Consider the following 22,081-nt stretch of genomic DNA (forward strand, 5'->3'; position numbering starts at 1 on the left):
GTACACAACGATGGAGAAACGTAACAAGCAGCAGTGGTCCACTGAAGAGACCTGCTACCTACTGGGAATCTGGTCTTCCGAAGAGGTACAGAGGAAGCTGGAGCACAATTGGCCATTGTTGTTGTTGTCGGTGTCAGCTGTGAGGGGTTTCTGCGCGGTTTGGCTTTATGAAGCAGGCACGTAAACAGTTACGTCATGACGCAAACGATGACGCAATGACGCAACACCAGTCGGACTCTGGGCAGTGTGAAAAGAGCCGGAGCTAAACCGAAGAACCGGTTCTGAACCTGAAAAGCTCTAGCACGGAGCTTGAACCGGAGTTGCGTTGGTGTGAATAAGGTACTACAGACAGGCCTCGTGGTGTCCGTAGGCTGGCCCTCACTGTCGGAGATATCGCTCAAATACTTCCAAATTTCGCTTCTGGCGTCTTTTTTGTCAACAAGCCGAGGCGCAGCGGCAGTTGCACTCCCACTTGCAGCCATGCTTCTCGTTTTCTCACATGCTCTGGCAGCTAGCGCGTGGCCGTGTGCACGAGAGAGGGGAGGCACTTAGAGCGTGCTTGAGAGGGGAGGGACTGCAGGCACGGCTGCAGTGCAGGGAGTGGAAGCAGAGCGCTGAACACACACGGCTCTTATTAAAACAGCGCTTTCTCACCGGAGTACTTTTCCCCGTCATTCTTAAAGTACCGATACTAATGAAACGGAGGAATCGTAACGTTTTTAACGGCAGGGTATTGCGGTACCTGTCAAGTATCGGTACACCGTGCAACACTAGGGCAGACTAACCTGAACTTGATCTTTTGAGGGCCAACATATAAGTGGTGACAGTCTGACATACATGACATCTAAAGTATTGTTGAACATTCTGACAACACTGCTCTTAGACATATGAAAAAGATAAACAAAAAAATATAAAGGTAAGTTAAGCCTCATTCTCATCAATGTTAATAAAAAAGCTATGAAAGGGAGTCAGTCTTGGACCGGCTTTCACAAACCCAGACAGGAAGCCAAAAACAACCATAATTTTAACATAGCTTGGTAGGCCTGTTAGTTCATCATTTCCTTTGAAGGCTTCTTCATTGAAATACAGCACATTAACTTTGTCCTTAAGACAATTAACCTCAGCTCTTAATCGTGCACACTCGTTTGTCAATGCCTTGACTGTAGCTTGGCAGGCTGCATTTGAGCATGGCTCCACAATACCTGAGCTAAGAATGGCTTGAGAGTAACTGTGGTCATCTTTCACACATTCTACCTGTTCAACTAAGGTGATGTCAAGCCCAGTGGCATCAGTGGTGCTGGAAGGTGCCACAGTCTCATGGTCACTATCAGGAACCAAAGTCTCAGTCCGTATCTTTTTCATCTGCTGAGTATGCTCAAATCTGCTGGTGTCCAGCTGACATGTGCGCAAACAGGCTGGGGATGTAGTCAGGGCTCATGGGGTTATCATTTTGTCTTCCTAAGCAGACAGAGGCAAACATGGTAGAATATTAATGTGTATATAGGCCTCCTAATAAGATAATGACAAGAAGTATTACAATCCTTAACTTAAGTAAAAGTAGCAATCATAGCCTACATGTAATATAAATACACAAGTAATTTAAGGCATGCATTCAATAATATTGAGAACGGCAATTTCTTTCTCAATTTTCTGCCAGAAATGTGTCTTTTATTCAAATTCAGTCGGTTTCAAGCATAAAGGAACACAGAGCAAAACTAATGCAGTCCTTTCAAAACTGGGAATATTTTACTCGTGCTATGTTACCAACATTACCGGCATGTTGCTAACGGTAATTATTATTCGGCAACTGAATTATCTATGTTGAAGTATTTTTGAAAACGTGTTTCTGACAAAAAGATAACAATAAGTGAAGAGCTTACCGGAAACAAAGTGTTGACTGCACAATCTGGAGTTAGATGTCGGCTGCCAGTGGTCCCTTCTGATGGCAGCCAGACATTTATTACAACGGTCTAAGTCTTTGGGGATCGATACAAACTGTAGTCCAGGGTTCCTCTGGCGACTATTGTCACAACAAATCCCAGGCATATCCACAAACTTTATTATTCACGATGTGTCATTCTCTGTTGCTTCCTCCGTGTTTTCTGTTGTTGTAATGACTTGCTGTGACCGGACACCAAAATGGCGGCGCTAAAATACAGTGACGTCACGTGGTACCCATGAGTGGCGAAGTCACGCCCATCTACCAGAGTCCATGGGACCTTATTTCGGAATAATAATGTATTGAAGTCAATGGGGACAGAATGATTATCTCTCGATCCCGTTTGAATTGTGCCATGAATTACCAGTGGCGAACTGTCAGGGCCTTCAAGGTATTCAGAGAATACCCTGGAACACTCAGATAAAACAAACAAAAATTCGATTTAATTATATAAATAAAATGTATATAAAATGAATAAATGAGAATCATATCTGTGTTGTTGATCTGTAATATCACAGTGTTACGTTGATTTGTTTGTCCTTCTCGGACCATGCACTACTACCCATTTCAGTGGTTTTGTGTTAGAAAAGAAAGCAACCAGTGGCGAATTCCCTCCTCTTCCGGTGGACCTCCATGGGACTTTATTTCGGAAAAATTATGTATTGAAGTCAATGGAGAAAGAAAGATTATCTTTCGATCCCGTTTGAATTGTGCCACGAATTACACATGATGTTTTGTCAATTTAAAAGATAATGTTGCAAGTCAAACAAAAAATATGTGTCGTAAAACTGTGAAGTAACACATTTGTTTGTGTAAAATTCTCAATGAACTACATCTCTGGTCTCGCAGAACAACACACGTCACCAAGATGGCCGTCACTACTGTCTTGTCAACAAAACGATTGACTACCCTCACTATCACCATGAAACACGTCCAGAAGAAAGTCATGCAAAGCTGCCTGCCTGCCTTCCTTTGATTCTCTCTGAACTGCCTGGTCTTTTTAATGTTTAATGTCAACCATTTGTGCAGATAGCGTGAAATAGAACAGATCGCCGGTGCTAATGTAGCGTTAGCATTTCTCCCCCGGGCTTAAATTGTGTATTATAGAATGATCACACCGGTGTGACAGTACTCTTCAAAGGGTTCACGAAATATGACTACCATTCTTACTGTTTAACATGTTGGGTTACTTCATGTTACTTCATGTTAAGGCTAATAAAAATAACAAGGCAGTAATGCTAACTAACGTGCTAGCTACTAGCTAGGTAGCTAACTTGATCCAGCCACTCCTAGTCCTTTCATCAGACGGGAAGCGAAAGAACGAGCAAGACCCATTGCTGGTATGATAACAGCCTGGTACTAAGCACACAGGCATCGTGTTAAAGTTATCTTATCTTAGCCAGCGCCATATAGATAGATTCTATCTTATGGCGCTGATCTTAGCTATCTCTTAGTGGAGGAAAACAATTATGACATCACTTACGCGACTCTGGGATTTGTAGTTTTTCTAGTTGCGTATTTTTCATAGTCTTATATTTCAACAGTTTTATGACAAACTGTGACTTTTTTGACAAGGAAATGATTTTTCAAGATTGACAAACATCATATGTGTAATTCATGGCACAATTCAAACGGGATCGAAAGATACGTTTTCTCTCTTCATTGACTTCAATGCATAATTTTTCCGAAATAAGGTCAATCTTAAAAAATTATTTCCATGTCAAAAAAGTCACAGTTTGTCTTAAAACTGTTGAAATATAAGACTATGAAAAATATGCAACGAGAAAGACTACAAATCCCAGAGTCGCGTAAATTTAGCTAGCTGACATTAACGTTACACATTACACTCCTGTTACTCACCGAAACCTTGTAAAGCCGGTCCCGCATGCTGGAACGACTAACTCCCCTTGTGTGTATGTACAGCTCTCAACGTGCCCAGACTTGGAGTGATTTTCACCTCTTTTAATACTTTTCTCCTCATTCTGAAAGAAAGAGGTGAAATGTGCTAACGTGACGGCCGTCTTGATGTTGGTGACGTATGCGAGATGTTCATTGAGCGTTTCACACACAAAAATGTGTTACTTCACAGTTTTACGGCACATTTTTATTTTTTTGACTTGCTAAATTAACTTTTAAATTGAAAAACATCATATGTGTAATTCGTTGCACAATTCAAACGGGATCAAAAGATAATCTTTCTCTCTCCATTGACTTCAAAACTTTTTCCGAAATAAGGTCCCATGGAGGTCCACCGGATGGGGAGCGACTTCGCCACTCTATACAGTCTATGGTTTATTGCCAGGTAGGTTCACACGTACGAGGAATTTGACTTGATGTCATGGTGCATACATCAAATTCAAAACAAAATGTTTAAAAAGTACACAGCTAGCGAACTATATTAAGAACACTGTAATACAAGTATAGTAAAATAGCAATAAAGCAGTAATTTACAACGAAATAGAATGCAGTGAATTATAGAATATAAAATATGTGCAGTAAGCAATATTTAAACATTGTGTGCATTAATGTAATGCATATAGAGTCTGCATTGTGGCCGAGGTAAAGTGTCAGCGGGGGGGCCGGGCCTTGTTTATGAGGCCGGTAGCGGAGGGGAAGAAGCTGTTCAGGTGGCGAGAGGTTTTGTTCCTGCCAGAGGGGAGGGGGGTGAACAGTTTGTGTCCAGGGTGAGAGGGGTCGGCCACTATCTTCCCTGCCCACCTCAGGGTCCTGGAGGCATGGAGGTCGTGGAGGGATAGCAGATTGCAGCCGATCACCCTCTCTGCAGAGCGGATGACCCGCTGCAGCCGGCCCTTATCCTTGGCTGTGGCTGCAGCGTACCAGATGGTGATGGAGGAGGTGAGGATGGACTCCATGATGGAGGTGTAGAAGTTCACCATCATCGTCTTCGGCAGGTTGAGTTTCTTCAGCTGCCTCAGGAAGAACATCCTCTGCTGGGCTTTTTGGTGAGGGAGCAGATGTTCTGCTCCCATTTGAGGTCCTGGGCGATGATGGTGCCCAGGAAGCACACAGAGTGATGGGGGTGGGTGGGGCTGCGTTCTTCCTAATGTCCACGACCATCTCCACGGTCTTGAGAGCGTTGAGTTCCAGGTGGTTTTCCCCACACCAGGTCACCAGATGGTCCATCTCCCACCTGTAGGCAGACTCGTCCCCACCAGAGATGAGTCCGATGAGGGTGGTGTCGTCTGAACTTCATGAGCGTGACAGACTGGTGACTGGAAGTGCAGCTGTTGGTGTACAGGGAGAAGAGCAGAGGGGAAAGAACGCAGCCTTGAGGGGAACCGGTGCTGATGGTCCGGGGGTCAGAGACGTGTTTCCCCAGCCTCACGTGCTGCTTCCTGTCAGACAGGAAGTCTGTGATCCACCTGCAGGTGGAGTCGGGCACGTAGGGGGTATAGGGGGTACATATTAGCGGCAATTACTAGCGTGAACGCTTAAAGGTCCAAACGCTTTAGGGCTTTCAAAGCAGACGTGTTAAAATGGTGCTTCCACATATTAATGTGAACACCGAACTACACATTTTGGTGCAATCTGTGTTCCACATCAGGGGGTCATTAAATATAGCCAAAAATATTTTGTTCCTTCTTAGTTGTTCTATATAAATAAAACATTATTGAAACTACAGTCAGACCTGGACAGCAAAACCTTTATCTTTTAAGTTATAAATTATCTAAATTGAATCATCAGAAACTTACAATATCTTTACTACTATGCACATTTTGTATCCAGCAGACCACAGTGGTCTCCCCCTTTGCTTGGTACAGTGGTATGTTCCAGGGATGTTAGTTGAGTCCATGCAGTGACTCAGCCTACATGCAGACTGTGACTGTCAGGACAGAGACACAGATCACTCAGAGATCACAGCTGATCACAGAGGATGGCGGCCCAGCTGAAAGGAGATCTATCATCAGCAGAGAGGAAGATCCTGCAGGTCATCGCTGCAGGTGAGTACTGGTTCCTTTTATTACACTTTAAGCTTCATTCACTGTGTTTCACACAAGCTTATATAACTTGCAATTCATTTTGTTAGGTCCAAGTTGTTCATGACAAACCCACTCACTTAAAGTATTTTTATAGCAAGAAATTGTCCAAACTTTTATGTCATTTATGAATATTTAAAAAAAGTTTTCTGGATACAGTTTGTTTAATATACCACCAGCTAACGTATTACAATATGACTTATAAAGTGTTCAGTGTACATATGAAAAATCGAATCTATAATAATAAATAAAAAAAGAATTAATATTCAATTTACCTATTTTTATAGAAAGATATTGATTTCCGTGTATTGGTACCGGATTATATATATATTTCCAGGAAACATAAAAGGGTTATTACTCAGAAATGTCAAAGCCATAAAATAAATGCTTAACCAAAATCCTTTATAACAACATTATATATTTGGTGTAAATTGTGTTGACGGCGCTGGTGCAATCTCCCTGCAGTTCTGAGTTTTCTCACTTAATGTCCACAGGTTCATGTTTACTATAGAAACTTCTGTTGTGCAGGTGACGTACAGGAAGCTGCCCAGCTGCTGGTCAGTGAAGAAGTACGAGTCAACTGTTTGGATGAGGTATGAAAGCAATTTTTATACGTTTTTAGTTGAAGTATTTTACAAACAGTATTTATTTTGTTGCCAAATGTTCTTAAGCTTTCAAAGCTAAGAAAACAGCTAGTGTTTAACATCAAACAACCTGGTCAAAGTCAAAAAATAACTTTCAGGTTCCACTAAATAATATATTGAAGTAAATAAAGTATATACCTAGAAATGTTTCCATATCGAAAGGACCAGTCCACCGAAAGCATCAAAAGTGCAGATTTTTCATAACCTTTCCTAACTGTGACTTTAGACACTAAAAAGTCCTTCCTGCTAGCACGTGTTGTCTTGTACAACTGTGATATGTATTTTGATGAAGTACATTTTTTCAATCAATTGACCCAAACCCAATGTTGAGAAACTCTTCCACAACCTTTAAAAAAACAAAACAATATATACTTAATATATATATCCTTCTTCCACCCACAATGCAACAGTTATGTCACTGTAACATATGTTATCCATTGTGATCGGGACATATGGAGGCGACTATTGAGAGGCAGACCCTTGAAGGTGTTTGATAAAGCTTCACGCCACTACAAGTAGCTCACAGACCCTTCGTACTGCCTGTCTGTCAGAAGCAGGTGTTCACACACTCCCCCACACACAATCCCCTCACACACAAACACAGGCACCAAAGTGTTCCTGGGTGTGATGTAAGGCATATGTGTTTGATTAAATCTTAAAATGTGCAGGATCATCTTATCAAGGACCTGTTGCATATCAGGGTCCTGCATTCTGACAAGTCAAATTAAATAATTAAATTCAACATTTTGTGGTTGTAAAATAAAAATAATCATTATTTGTATCTTAAATAATAGACAATTGAATATGTTGGGGTTTTGCAGGGCCTGGTATTTAATGCATATTTATTTGTAACCTTGTTATACTATCCATTTTTTATTTCAAATATTTCCATCATTGGTATGTTTAACAAACTTAAAGGGGACCTATCATGCAAAATGCACTTTTGTACGTATTTTATACATGAATATGTTTTCCAGGGAACTCACCAAGTGTCAGAAAACACAACCCTCTCTCTTTTCCTCCATACCCAAATCTCTAAAAAAGGGTCTGCAACAGATCTGATAAAAACTGATCCAGATTTGAACACTTTACTGACGTCAGTAAAGTGGCGCTATGGCTATTGGTCAACTCTCCACCTATCAGGGGAATGAGAGGTTGGGCCACAGCCGGCCATTGCCGCTCAAAAGCGCTGGAGACGCTGTAGGAGATATGCCAGGCCTGTAAGTGGCGCTGTAGTCTGCCACAAAAGCAGAGAAGAAGACTTCCCTTGCATGGTTGCCATGGTTGCCCTTCTGTTTATTCTCCGCTGTGGCTCCCTTTTTCTCCCTCCCCGAGGCAAGCGTTTACTCCGGTTTGCTCCCGCTGCTGTTATTCAATGCAATCCCTCCCCGTCGAGGCAAGCACTGTAATTCTCTCCGGTAGTCCACCAGCAGATGACAAACACCCACCTCTCCGCCTCTTCCAAGGAACGAGGGGACCGTGCGGCAGAGTTTCAGTTTATTTTCTTTGTTATTTATTGAGCTTTAAAACAAATGAATAATGACTCTATATAATAATATAATAAAACACGGAGGATGGAGATCTATTTTTCTCCCCGTCTTCTGACTTGATCAGAGCACGCTCCCCTCTCCTGCAGGGGGCGTGATCATCTGCAGCTCACAGAATCAGCCCCTGCAAAAACAGGGCTGGAGAACAGCAAATAGAGCGAAATGAGGCATGGCTCAAATGCATGATCTGTTTGGTATTTTGAAAACAGAAACGTATAAATATACCTTATATAGGTATGGCCCTACAATATATCATTTAAATATAGCATGATAGGTGTCCTTTAAGATAAATAAAGTAGATGCTTAAAGTGTAGATAATAATGAATAAATTACAATAATTACATTTAAAAAATAAATAAATTCAAACATGACCATCTGCCTAGCTAACAATAAAATACTCCTTACATGTTAATTAATCCGTGATCAGTTAATTAATAATAATAATAATAATAATAATAATAATAATGATAATGATGTTAATAGAATTCTTATAATTGTGTATTAACTAACTGATAACTGAATTTAGCAGCCATATCTTTCAGACGGTGGAGACCAAATCAAAGCTAAAAGACAAAGATATTTATCATGTGGACACAAACACAAAGACTCCAAATGAATTATGTTGTTCTGTGAAGGCTGAATGTGTAAGTCTACAAATGCTTCTGAACATGTTAGCCATATGAACTTTATATATATGTAATCAGTGGCGTAACAAGGTTGTGATTGACCCCGGTGCAAATATTGTTTTTGCCCCCCCCCCCACATCGCCCAAATCATAAGTGCACACTGATGTGCTCACACACGCGTGGACATCAGTTGCGGCGCCAGAGATTTTCTTTTGGGGGTGCTGTGGGGTAGCTCAAACATTTAGGGTGCTCAAACATTTAGGGTTTTCCCTTAATCTACCGGGCGCTACAGTGGAATGTTCTTATGCAACACTCCCCATACGCACATACACAGTACATATGTGATCCGCTCTATCGAAATCAGTCGGAAGTCGCAACGGCTCATTTCAAAATAAACAAGGATTTGTGTAAAAAAATAGTTTTTCGGGGTTCGGGTGTTTTGTTTGATTTTAAATAAACAAAGTCTTGGCTTTCACAATATGAAACTTTTATTTCTAAAATCACACGATAAATACTATACATGTTTGAAGCTTGTAAAGGGAAGATGACAGCTCTTACTCGCCACTCTGCTGTTCCGCAGCGCTGCTTCCCCTCCCTCCGGCTGAAATTATGAATGTAAGGCGTATAGTATAGTATAGTAATCATAGCAGCGGCGCCGGATTCATTTCAGAAGTGGGGGGGCCAAAAAGTGTGTGTGTATGGGACATACTTGCTAACCCTCCCGATTGTCGCGGGAGACTCCCGTTTTCCTCCCGGGGTCATATTTATTCCGCATTTCTACCGATTTCTGACTAAATCTGATTTGTGAGTCACGACCTGTTTCATTCTAACATAACGCTCCAAATGTTACTGTTTCCACTCGGACTTCAATACAGCTACACCATTGTTTGGTTTCCATGGTAATGCGTCTCTTTAGTAGCGCACGCAACTGAGAGTCTGAGAGCGTGTTCAGGAGGAAGATAGTCAGAGAAAACAGAACAAGAATGGACAACTCGACCCTCTGCTCACTGCTTTCCTGTACATGAGGAAGGGAATAGAGGCGAAGTGATAGGTTTAGCTGTTGATCACTGATTGAGAGGAGAGAGAGGGGCAAACTGGGAATATGTGAATGAATGAGTAAAGATGGTCTTCCTGGTTGAACTTGCGCTCAGCTTCATATGTTGTTTTTTCAGCTTGTGGCCATCAAATCAATTCATGCTGCTTTAAGTTGATACCTGACATGTTTGTTTTTCCATTATACATACAAACATCTCCTCATGTAATGTTGTGTCTCTGCTTGGTTTCCTAAGTATGGCATGACTCCCCTGATGCATGCAGCCTATAAGGGCAAGGCGGACATGTGTCGTCTGCTGCTGCAGCATGGGGCCAACGTCAACTGCAACCAGCACGAATACGGATACACTGCTCTCATGTTTGCTGGCCTGTCAGGTAAGACTGTGAAGTCAGGTGTTCAGCTTACATTGGACATTCTTCTGTATCTGAAGTAACTAGGAAAGCAGTAGGCAACCCACGGCCCTTGAGCTACATGTGGCCCTTCATCCGCTCTGCCTTGGCTCAATGTGGCTTTCACAAAGTATTACATAGTAGTAATAAATAAAAGCTAAAGCTCCTCTTTTTTTGCACAGTGGACAAACTGTACTTGATGGCAGGGGAAATGGCTCTTTTGATTGTAAAGGTTGCTGACCCCTGAACTAGACTGTCATTCACGTTTCAGGGAGGACGGATATCACCTCCATGATGCTGGATGCAGGCGCAGAGACAAAGCAAGTGAACTCTGTGGGTCGCACTGCGGCTCAGATGGCAGCGTTTGTTGGTGAGACTAGCTGAGATTGGCTGTCAGGTGACTGTGGGGGGGTTCATGTTAACCTGTGCTCTCTCCTCACAGGCCAGCACGACTGTGTCACAGTGATCAATAACTTCTTCTCGCTCGCAAAGCTGGAGTTCTACACCAGGCCACATGGGCTGGAGAGGGAGCCCAGGCTGCCCCCCACGCTGGCGGGCCCCCTGCACAGGATCATCATGACCACCAACCTCAACCCGGTCAAGGTGAGGCTTCCTCACAGGTCTACTGAGGATGGCAGCACTAATGGGGAAGTGAAGTGCAAAGTCATTAGGGTTCAAGCTCTGGGAATGCTGAACATGCATGCCACATGAAATGGCTATCCATCCAAACAATGGGAGCATCACTACATCACTGCACCTCAAAAGACGGCCCACCCACTTTTCGGTGAAAACAGAATTGGCGCGAAGCGTTGAAATGCAGTGATGTACCTGAACGCGTTCAATGAACGATCGTTCATGAACGCGTTCATATTTTGGGCGAACGTGAACTGAACGTACTGTATTTCCGCTAGATGAACGTAATTGAGAACGCGTTCATTCTCAGCGCTGTATAACGGCGTTCAAAAGTGCGTTCAAAAGTGAGTTCATTCTCAGCACTGTATTATAACGGCGTTCAAAAGTGTGCCAGATTTCATATGCCTTTCAGCCGAAAACCCAGTTAAAACACACCGTAAACAGGCTTCAAAATAATGCGGAAAACCACCCAATCTGGCAACAGCAAGCTGCCTGTGACGCGTACGCGCCTGTCACCCCTGGCTGTCGCACTAAAATATAAATATACTAAATATATCAGACTCCTCACAACAAACAATGTGGAACCGCGGAACCGGCGAGCATTGAATGAATGAATGAATGAATTAGTATGGACGAAGCCGAGAGCAGCTGCAGCAGCACTCGCTCAGAGTGGCGTATACGGCCCGCGAGACAATTTGGTACGGCCCTCGAGGTAATTTATAAACACACGCAAAGAATAAAAAAATGAAAGAAATCTAGACCGCAAACAAATTAAACAAGCTAGTGCCTGTTTTTCCTGGCCAAGGTCAGGGTCCATGAACACAACACGAGCCTAACGTGTCATCACGTGGTATATGTCTCGACTGACAGGGGTGCAGTTCTGACGGAGAGCACCAGAACGCCACTCCAGCACTTCAGAAATTGCAGTACCGATAAGTCCATACACATGCCGCAGTTTCTGCGTGTCTGTGTCTTTAGTTGAAAGCCCAGTGGCGATCTGCTCATCTGTCATGCTGATCAGACAGTCAATAACTGTGTTGTTATCATTAGCATCTGGTTAGCTAGCTATGCTAACGAATATAAGAAGCTTTGTCTACAACCAGTGAGGTAAAGGCACATATGATCATTATAGTTATAAAAAAAACAAGAGAATAAAGTAAACAGGTATAAAATACTATATGACAGTTATTAATAAAGAAGAATACAGTTTCAAAGGGGAGTGATTTGTCAAATATCCATAAATTAAAAGAAAATCTGCTTACAGTTGTGTTTGGGTGTTGAGAGATGTGTCCATAGATCTCCTAATGTTGCTCTCATAGTGCAAACAATCTTGCCAGGGGAGCATGCCCCACGGACCCCCCTAGAGGAGGTTAGGTCCCCCCCACTTAAATCATGTTCACATGGATAGGAAACTAAATACATTTGCACACATCTTGTGTCCATATCTTTCTGTTTTGGTGGTCACGCCACACCCTGCACGTGCATGCATGCGCGAGTCATGGTGAGATATCTGGATTAAGAGGTTGCTTTTTCTTTGCACAGAATGAAATGAATGGGCTGTGATTTTAGTTTTTTTAAGCAGAGGTCAATAACTTGTACGGCCCTCTGAGGATATTGTAAAAATTGAAATGGCCCATTAACATCGTACAGGAGACAAATAATAGCTCGCAGCAACGTATTGAAAAAATAACTATGAACTATAAATTAGTTCATTTTTGAAACCATGAACTTTAGTTCAACATTTTGAATTATAAACTATGAACTGAACTAGTTCATTTTAAAATGTGTGAACTGTGAACTGAACTAGTTCATGTAGAAAGTGAACTTTCCCAACACCGTTGAAATGTAGTTTCATTATGTCTTTACAACAAAAATGATCCAGAACGTAGGTTTTTGGGAAACACTTCCTCACAGCTACATAATGATGCTAATGAGGCTAATGTCAATCACCACAGTTAACATTGGTGTTTAAAGTAAGGTAATGAACCACTGACAATCAAAGGAAGATGCCAGATTAAGAGTTATCCACCGTTAGATAGAAATTTAAAATATCAATCCACTATAGCTTTAATTTCACCATAGTATATTGATTGCCTGACTGACCATCATAGTTGGGCTTCGTGTAGATACAACATTTATGGTTAATTTTTTGATAACAAATAATTAATTAATTGATTTTTTTTTTTTTTATTATTTGATTGGCAAAGACCTTCAAATCTATATTTAGAGCCGGTCAAAAGACACCAGATATTTTTCACCCAAAAAGATGTGAGGCCATGACAAAGAGGGAAAGCACCCAGATGGGTTGCTCTCATACCTTGGCTGTACCTGCCAAGAAATTAAGAAAATACATTATTATTGAGTATAAAGAGGTTTTTTTAACGCTTATTACATTTTTCCAAAATACATAAAGCTGCTCTGCACTCAGCTTCAATGTAACATAACATAATTATGGTGTTCAGTTGCATTTCTATCCTATCGAATAACTCACATATTATTGGTGCCCAGAGGATGAACCATATCTTTAGTGATCTGCTGACCTATACACTTCCCCCTCCGCCTGTCCCAGATAGTGTTGCTGGTGAAGGAGAACCCTGTGCTGGTGAACGTGGCAGCTCTGGAGAAGTGTCACCAGGTGATGGACTTGCTGTGCGAGCAGTGTGTGAAGCAGCAGGACATGAATGAGGTCCTGGCGATGAAGATGCACTACATCAGCTGTGTGCTCCAGAAATGCCTGGCCTTCCTGCAGAAACGAGATGACAAGCTGGACGCACTTGTCAAGAGGTGAGGCTTCTGAGTGGAATGAGTCGATAGAAACAGCAGCACTCCCATTATTTCCCCAACCCTTTGCATTAGGATCATTTGTTAACAACGTTCTAAAATGTTGTACACAAAGAATTGTACACTTTGAGAAAGCTTTATTTGCACAAGCAAGAGAACATGTCAAATCTGGAGGATTGATCTCACTTGTTGGGTGTATTTCTGGTAACACAAGTGGTGTAGTTTGGACCTGCGACACGTCTAATAATATATATAATTGAATGGAGAATAGAAAAGCAATTGTTGCTCCTGCTTTGCTGCAGTGTAGCTTACTGCACTAGTTATCAAAAAAAGTATTGTAAGTATGTATTGTTTGCGAGGGGTGTTAAAAGGTCCCATGTCATGCTTTTCCGGTGATGGAGAACCACAGTGACGCGTCCTAAAACCCGGAAGTAAACTCCTTCCGATTCCTTGGACAAAAACCTATGCAAATTCTCCGTAGGATTTTGGAAAATAGCTCGAAATAAGGTCTGTGGTTGACACACATTTAAGAGAGGGATCACGTTTTGTTCAGCCGGATAACAACATGTCAACCCTATTTTTATAATTTTTGAATCATAAATCTAGTCGCCAGAAGCAAAATGCTAACGTTATGCTATAAAGGAACTACAAGCTAGTACAGCAGCAGGGTCGCACGACTTCAACGTCACGCCAACTTAAGATCGTTTCAACTGACTTGCACTGAAACTGCACTTTGAATAATTTAAATATATTTTAAATAATAAAACAATCCCACCACCACAAGTATCTACAGGAGAAGAGGGAATTCTCTCCACAAAATGTGAATGCCCACGTGGAGAATGGAAATGCAGTCATGCGGCTGCATTAGCCATCTTTGCCATCCACACTTTCAGCTGCACTGACACTCCCCGTCAGTGAGAAGCCAACGGCAGCTAAACGTACGCATTCAGTGGAGGAGCTATTTCCTCCAACCAATAACTCATTCAACCCGCTGACAAGAGAGCCCACCTCCGAAGATCGTGACTGGCTGAGGGACAGACTCGGGGGCAGGTTCTCAGGAATGTCTTGGCTTCTCTCCCCCGAGCCAGAAGAGGAACACTACAGCTTGGAAACACTTACTGTTCCTGAAATGATCAAATCTGTTGGCATCAGGTCTCCCTTGAAAAAGAGATCTATGATCTCAATGGGACCAATCTGGTTAAATAAAGGTTTGAAATGAAATGAAATCAGGGACCTGAGGCAATTGTGGCAAGCATGGCATTGCCTGAGGAGCAACAGATGGCAATTCAGGTGGCTACACTGGTCAGCGAACCAACCCAAACTGGCCTTTGTTCAGGAAAGGAAGGTTGACTGGCAGCAACGTTGGAGCTGTCCTGAGGTCAAAGCGTGTGACTGCTTCCCTTAGTGCCAGGGTGCTAGGGCAACAACAGGCCCTGGATGGTGTTTCTGTACAGTGGGGGACTATGAATGAATGTGAGGGCGTCAGGGCATTCACCACTGCAACCCTATGCAGGTCCATGAGTCAGGTTTGTGGCTCTCCCAATCAGGAGTGTTGGGGGCATCTCCAGATGGTCTGGTAGGGTCTCCCGCTGTGCTGGAGGTAAAGTGTCCCTACGGAGCCAGGGAAATGACAATTAGTGAAGCATTGCAAATCAAGGGCTTCTGTGTCAGTAAGGAGGGAGACACATTCAGCCTGCGTGAGGAGCATCCTTACTGGCACCAAGTGCAAGGTCAGCTTCACCTCACTGCAAGACAGAAGAAGAAATTAAAAAATTGTGAATCGTTTTTAATTTACATTTACTCGCCTTTGCAATGTTGTGGTTGTTAGAGTGTTAGGCTTCCTGTCAGCTCGTCTGTTGGGAAGATATCAAATATTAGTTTCATGGAAGTCACACCGTCACATATAAGAGCATTAAGACATACAGTACATAGGCTAAAACAAAACATCTAAAGATATAACCTTGCACTTTGTCTCGTGAACATTTTCACTATTTTGACATTTTTATAGATGAAAATTGAACTAAAGAAATAAATGGTAGATTAATCCATATTGAAAATAGGTGTCAGCTGCTACACTAATTATAATAGTTATATTTCTTAATTAAGATAAGATATTACTGTATTGATCCCAATTTGGGAAATGTTTGTGTTGCAGCAGCATAACAAGAAAAACTAAATATAAGTTATTATATATACAAAAGTATGTGAGGGATGGAATATTAAATTGAATATAAATGTAAAATGTACATGTGATGTTACGTCCAAGAGAAGCTATGGAGCAGAGCGTTCTCTGCCAGCCAGAGGGGATTTGTTATTAGTTCAATATGTCAAACTGATTTCCCTGACTACAATCTGTAGTCACATGGTGAAACGTTATGCTGCTTGTACTAATTAGACTTATCATATAAGCCACACAGGTTTTAATAGGATGTATTCATTATCTTTACTTATGTTGCGGTCTTTTCAGCAGCGCCATCTCTAAAACGGAGATACAGTCACTACCCATCATTTACATTTCACCGTGACATGGACACAAATGTAACGTCAGCTTACCTCATGGCACGAATCCAGACTCTCGTTTGGAACACATTGGCCGGGAAACGATAGAACGAGCACGTTTCATGCGAAGACCTGTGGCTGCAACCCGGAGCAAAGCAACACACCATTGCGTAGCTAACTAGTAGCGCTAGCTAGTAGCGCTAGCTTTAGCTAACGTTAGCCAACGAAACTAACTGCCGAGTAAAATTGGAAAACACTGGTAATTAATTATTTTATCATTTGTAAAACTACGGTGTTAAAAAGGACAATTTCAAAAATACAGATTCTAATGGTCAGATATATAGATATACAGATACTAAAGATATACAGATACTAAAGATAGCCAGGCACTTGCTTTCAAGCAGAACACAGGAGAAAACAAACGTAGCGGGAGTGTTTACGTGTTAGGCGTAATGACGTACAACGGCCTCGACAGTTTCTGTAGTCCTATTCAGCCACTCGGTAAAAACCATCGTTTTTCAGACACGTAAACTCTTCAGAAATCACCAGTGGGGTCACTGCTGATGTATTTAATGTCGGAGAACAAAACGTGACTTATCTCTTAAAGTTGTGTCAACAAACACAGACCTTATTTCCAGCTATTTTCCAAAACCCTATGGAGAAAATGCATTGCTTTTTGACGAAGGAACCGGAAGTGCTAAAAATGCTAACTTACTTCCGGGTTTTACGACGCGTCACTACGGTTCTCTATTACCTGTCCTAAAGAGTGGTTTGAAGGTTTTTATGCATGTAAACGGTCTGCAGAGTCAAAAACCCTCAAAGTACACCCTGTAGGGAGTACAACTCTAACACACAAAATGCCTCGTTGGAGATTTCTCATTTTCTTCCTGGGTACTCTGACGTGGGGATACCCAGAGGCCAGCTCCAATAAGGGACAGAGAGTGAATACCGGTGAATATACAGACTATACAGAGATGCTGTATGCGAAACCAATGTGAGTTTGGAAAATTGCACAGTATAAATCTATTCTAGTAGACCACGACAATGGAATTATGATCAGTAGAAATGGCCATGACATGGGACCTTTAATGCATGAATGGGTTTTTTATCTGAAAAAAGGGTCCCCACCACTAACTAAGTGACGCCCATGGTTAGATCAATATATAGACGTAAGGCCTAATCCTTCTCTTCTGCAGCATTTAAAATGATGTATTATTAAATGTTTGTGTTTTTGCTTAACATTTCACTTTAGAAGATATGCATACTGACCAAATTGCTAGCTGTGTTGTACATGAACCATATTTTGTCATTTGAAATTTGGTTAAATAATTTGGCCCCATGCTGTGTTAAGGTGATCGGTAAACTGCTAAGAGATGAGTTGGAAATGTCCCGCCCCTTAGCCTATCAAGTACAATGTGTTGGAGCGCTACTCAAAAGAAATGTGAGTCTAACATAGTGATGTCATAATGTTACGGAAGTAAACAAAGAAGTCCAATGGAGGCGAGGGGGGGGGGAGAAACTCACTCTGGAGGGAACACAGGGATTTTAGCCTTTGCAGACCATTTACATGCACTTAAACCTATACAACATACAGAAGACGGAAAACCACAAAAAGCAGAATGCCTCTTTGAATAATCTTCAAACTAACGTACGAGGTTGTACCTACATCTGATGTGTAAATTAAACCTATGGAGAGTAACATTGGGATAAATATAATTTCCCATTTCTCTTTTTCATTGGCCTCCACCTGCCTGAATGCTGCTCGGCCCCAGCCTGTTGAAGGGGAGAGACAGCGATGGCTTCCCTCAGTACCAGGAGAAGTTCATTCGGGACTGTATCAGGAAGTTTCCTTATTGTGAGGCCACACTGCTTCAGGAGCTGGTGAGGAGCATAGCACCGGTAGAGATTGTAAGTGAAGAACATCAGAGAATTTAAGTGTAATATGCAGTATATCATTTTTAACAAAATACCATGGTAAGCATAAATGAGGGAGAATGATGTTAAATGAGTGGTGCAGGAATGAGTCCTCAAACCCAACATTGAGTTAGCATTTTATTACATCTGGTTTCCTTGGTTTTGTTGTTGTTGACTGAAATAAGGTACGTGGTTAACAAAGGCTTCATAGATTTGAAGTTAACATATTCATTAAAGACATACAACGAATCAGTAAATACCCCCTCATAGATGTCTGAAGCTTCTATGTGTCTTAGAAACAACAGTAGCTAACACGTAACTAAATGAGACTCTCAAACGTCATCCCGCCAAACGTTAGCCATCTTTAGCTTCGCGGTGGTGATGTGCAGCCATGCGACTGTGATGTAGTTCATTCATAGCCTAACTTCTGCTTTTTACTTCTGGGGATCATATGTTACGCTTTACACAGAGGTGGTGTGAATACGACAACACTTGGGAATACCATGAACCTGTGTTTGCCACAGATCTTATTTACTCCAATATTCCGAATTCCTTTTAGTCGGGGCAGCCCTTACAATGCTAACCTCAGGTCGGGCTACACATTCGACATCACTGCATCACTCTATAGAAGTTGATGATAAAAGGTTACTAAGTAATACTTTTTCTTTTGTATTGGTTTGTCTAATAACTAATAACCCCATCATCTTATTTCCAGGGAAACGACCCCACAGCGTTCTCGGTGTTGAACCAGGCCATCACTGGTCAGATGGCGTTTGTAGATGCTAACTACTGTGCTACGTGTGGGGAGAAGGGAGCAGACAAGAGATGCTCCCTTTGTAGAGCAGTGAGTGAATGCCCCCATCTCTAGTATAATGCAATGGTGCAACTCTCAGGAAGGAACTACCCCAGGTCACGTTTGATTTCATTTGTCTTTAAGGTGACTTACTGTAGCTTATCGTGCCAAAAGCTCCACTGGTTCGCCCATACAAATATGTGCAGGTGTCTACAGGAGCAGGATGCTGACCTGGAGAAGGATTCTCCAAAGCTCAAAGAACTGAAAGGTGTGTCGAAGAATCTTCTTTTAAGAAAAAATCCCTCTGATTCCATATAATAATAATAATAATAATTTCAATTTATATAGCGCCTTTCACGAAACCCAAGGACGCTTGAACAATATGAAGAAAATAATCTTCTACAACGATGATTATGATGAGCTTGAGGCTGTGTATCAGAGAGAGAATTCACAGCACTCACTAAATCTCATCTGCTGTTCAACATTTAGAGCCAACTAGGGCAGATTGAAACAACAGGTTGAGGGCGGGGCCTAATCAAAGGGTCTGAGTGAGTGAAATCCCAAACATGCAACATGTTTGAAAGTTAGCTCCTTATGCCTTATCTTTTGACCAGATGATGCGCTGTTCAGCTAGCAAAGGTGGAGTTGGACAAGCCTTGAATTACTTGCATCATGTGCTTTGAACCATGCGCTTTTGGTCATTCAATAATGACCCTTAATGTGGGCCCTGATGTGATATATGTTTGTAGTATAGTTACATTTCTGCTTAAAATGTTGTGTTTTGAATTTGAGCTATTTAGTTGGGATGCATGACACATTTTACGATATATTCTGATAAACAAGTCAAATCAAATCAAGTAAAAAAAAACAATTATGGAAAAAGGTATATTGTTGGAGATGGATTTAAGTTTTGATCCACTTCAGAATTATTATAATTTATGGTTAAACCCAATATCCTGTTTTATAAATGTAATTTATAGCAGCAACACACTGACGTCTTAAACTTGCTGCACATCAGGCTGCTGTGTTATTGACAGTCTAGTGTGCCCTCTTGTGGTAAATATACCACCGTCATAATTAAAGGGACAGGCAGTGGTGGACAGGCCCTCACACACCCATGCCATCAGGGCGAGTACCAGGACTCCTGTGGCCGCAGCAGTGAAATGGCGTGAGCGTTGCAGTCGTAATGAACATTACTTACTGAATGGAGTGTGATGACATTGTGAATCTGGCAGCACCTCTGGTGTCCACTATGTGGCGCTAAGGAATATGTGCTAATTCCATTAGCAGGCTGCATGTCATTTCCATGTCAATTGACTGATGTTTGTCACATAAACCTGACTAAACATTCCCACAACCCAATGTTGGCCTGTAAAAGTCTTTGGGTCGCCTGCATAATCTGCCTGGAGGAGAAGGAGGACGACGATAAAGGGCCAAACGCTATGTGGCGCTATGTCAATGAGTGTATGTTGGCATGCAAACATCTTCAGGATTGGTCTCTGATCATCCATAAGAACTCTGAAGCATATTTGAGAATAAATGCTTGAGTTACAGCAACTTCCTTTTTTACAGCCAATGTCGCTTATTCCACGCCACGTCATGGCGAGGCTGTTTAATGTAGACTAAAGCTTTTAATAAATTTTTAACTTTGTAGTCTTAAGACTGACTGACTTAATTTGAAGTTGTTTGGATGAAAACCGTCGGAGGAGTTGGTGAAACAAAAAGCCTCCAAGAAGCTTTTTTGTGCGTCTCACCAAGTACTGTATACACCTACCAAATGTCCAAGGGAACCTGAGCGGGGGGCTGCCGTTTGGCGACTTTGCAGGGAGCGCATTGAGCTTTCTACAGAGCTTTTTACCGACACCCCGAGAACGAGCCCCCTAAATTATTAACATTTTCACCAGTCCTGATTATCCTGCCAACTTACATGTTGGGTAACCTTTTAGGTCCTCAAAAATGTGATTCATTTTTGCTCCAAAGAGAATGAATGTTGAGGGATTTCAAAAGGTCCTCTGCTCTGACTCGCTGCCCGGGCGCTAATCACTCGGTGTGTTTCTGCTCTAGAGGATGAGAGCGACCTGGTGATGGAGACAGCCAACTTCCTGCAGGAGCTGTGTCTGCGGGCGGAGGAGCAGGTGGCTGCTGCTGGAGGCTGCCCTGCAGAGCTCCGTGCCTTCCCCCCCCCCTCTGCTGAGGGACCTTCCTTCACCCAAGACTGAGGCAACAGCCCAACAGGGGCCCTGAAGGAGGCCTGTGCATTTTCACAAAAGTTATAAATGGCTGAACAAAAACCATCTTAGCAATAACATGCTCCAGTGGCAGCTGCAATAAGTAGAGGTATTTTCAAAATGTATAATAAGAAATATAATACATTCATGCTAAATCTGATCAGGGAATATGAGAAGCAGAAAGTATAATGTTGCTATTTCAAGCATGTTCTGGGTGGAACAGTTCAGTACTGAAAGGAGTCCATTTGGATTCATATGAATGACCTCAACAATTTGATCTAAACATCTTTAAAATGGTGACTTCTTTCTCCTGCTTTTCGTTCTGTAATGTTATGATATTATCATTTCCTTAGCAAGAAGCCTCAGAACAGACTAAATGTGCATGTTGACCAAAAGGTCCGTCATATCAATAAGGACATCAGAAGAATAATGTCCTCCATGTTTGTCCCAACTCAGGTGTTGAACAGTTGGCGTTTTCGGTTTTATGATAAGGTAGAGTTGTTAAAATAAAAACTAGAACCTGGTCCTCCTGTTCCCTCCAACCTTTAACAGCAGGGGGAACCGCTCGGTCCGTGTTGGGCCGAGGCCCTTTGTTCCACATTTCTCTCTCTCTCTTCACTTCCTGTATCTCTTTACTGTCACTACCTAATAATGGCCTAACATGGCAATACATGAGGAACTCTTCAGAACCTAACATTATTGACCATTAGCTTGCCTTGGTGGTAGAGCATTCTCTATACTGGTAGGAATGAATGATGACAGACTGTTGGTTACCATGTGATTGAGTGAGCCCGGGGCATTAGAGACCATCGAGATATCAATGTGCATCATTTGCAACACATAATAATGTGTCAGTTAATAACATAAAAGGTTCAAAATGCCATAGTGTGCTATGTGCAACATATAAATACTCAGGTTGTGAACAGTGGTGTAATGTGACACAGTACATTTACTCGAGTACTGTACTGAAGTATTATTTTGAAATTATAATTTCCTTTTTATTTGACCTCTACTCCACTACATTTCAGAGTAAAGA

At 42.0% G+C, this 22,081-nt stretch overlaps 1 protein-coding gene across 1 annotated transcript; it reads left to right on the plus strand.

Moving 5' to 3' along the window:
• Positions 1–5,834: 5,834 nt before the first annotated feature.
• Positions 5,835–21,094, plus strand: LOC117454690 (ankyrin repeat and MYND domain-containing protein 2-like). Its single transcript, XM_034093814.2, has 10 exons — positions 5,835–5,901; positions 6,466–6,530; positions 10,044–10,182; positions 10,469–10,567; positions 10,640–10,800; positions 13,400–13,614; positions 17,883–18,018; positions 18,740–18,868; positions 18,962–19,085; positions 20,882–21,094. Exons 1-10 carry the CDS (start codon positions 5,835–5,837, stop codon positions 21,034–21,036), a joined length of 1,290 nt encoding a protein of 429 aa, XP_033949705.1. The 3' UTR covers positions 21,037–21,094.
• Positions 21,095–22,081: the final 987 nt, after the last annotated feature.

This window comes from Pseudochaenichthys georgianus, chromosome 11 (genome assembly GCF_902827115.2).
Source record: "Pseudochaenichthys georgianus chromosome 11, fPseGeo1.2, whole genome shotgun sequence".
Taxonomy (NCBI): domain Eukaryota; kingdom Metazoa; phylum Chordata; class Actinopteri; order Perciformes; family Channichthyidae; genus Pseudochaenichthys; species Pseudochaenichthys georgianus.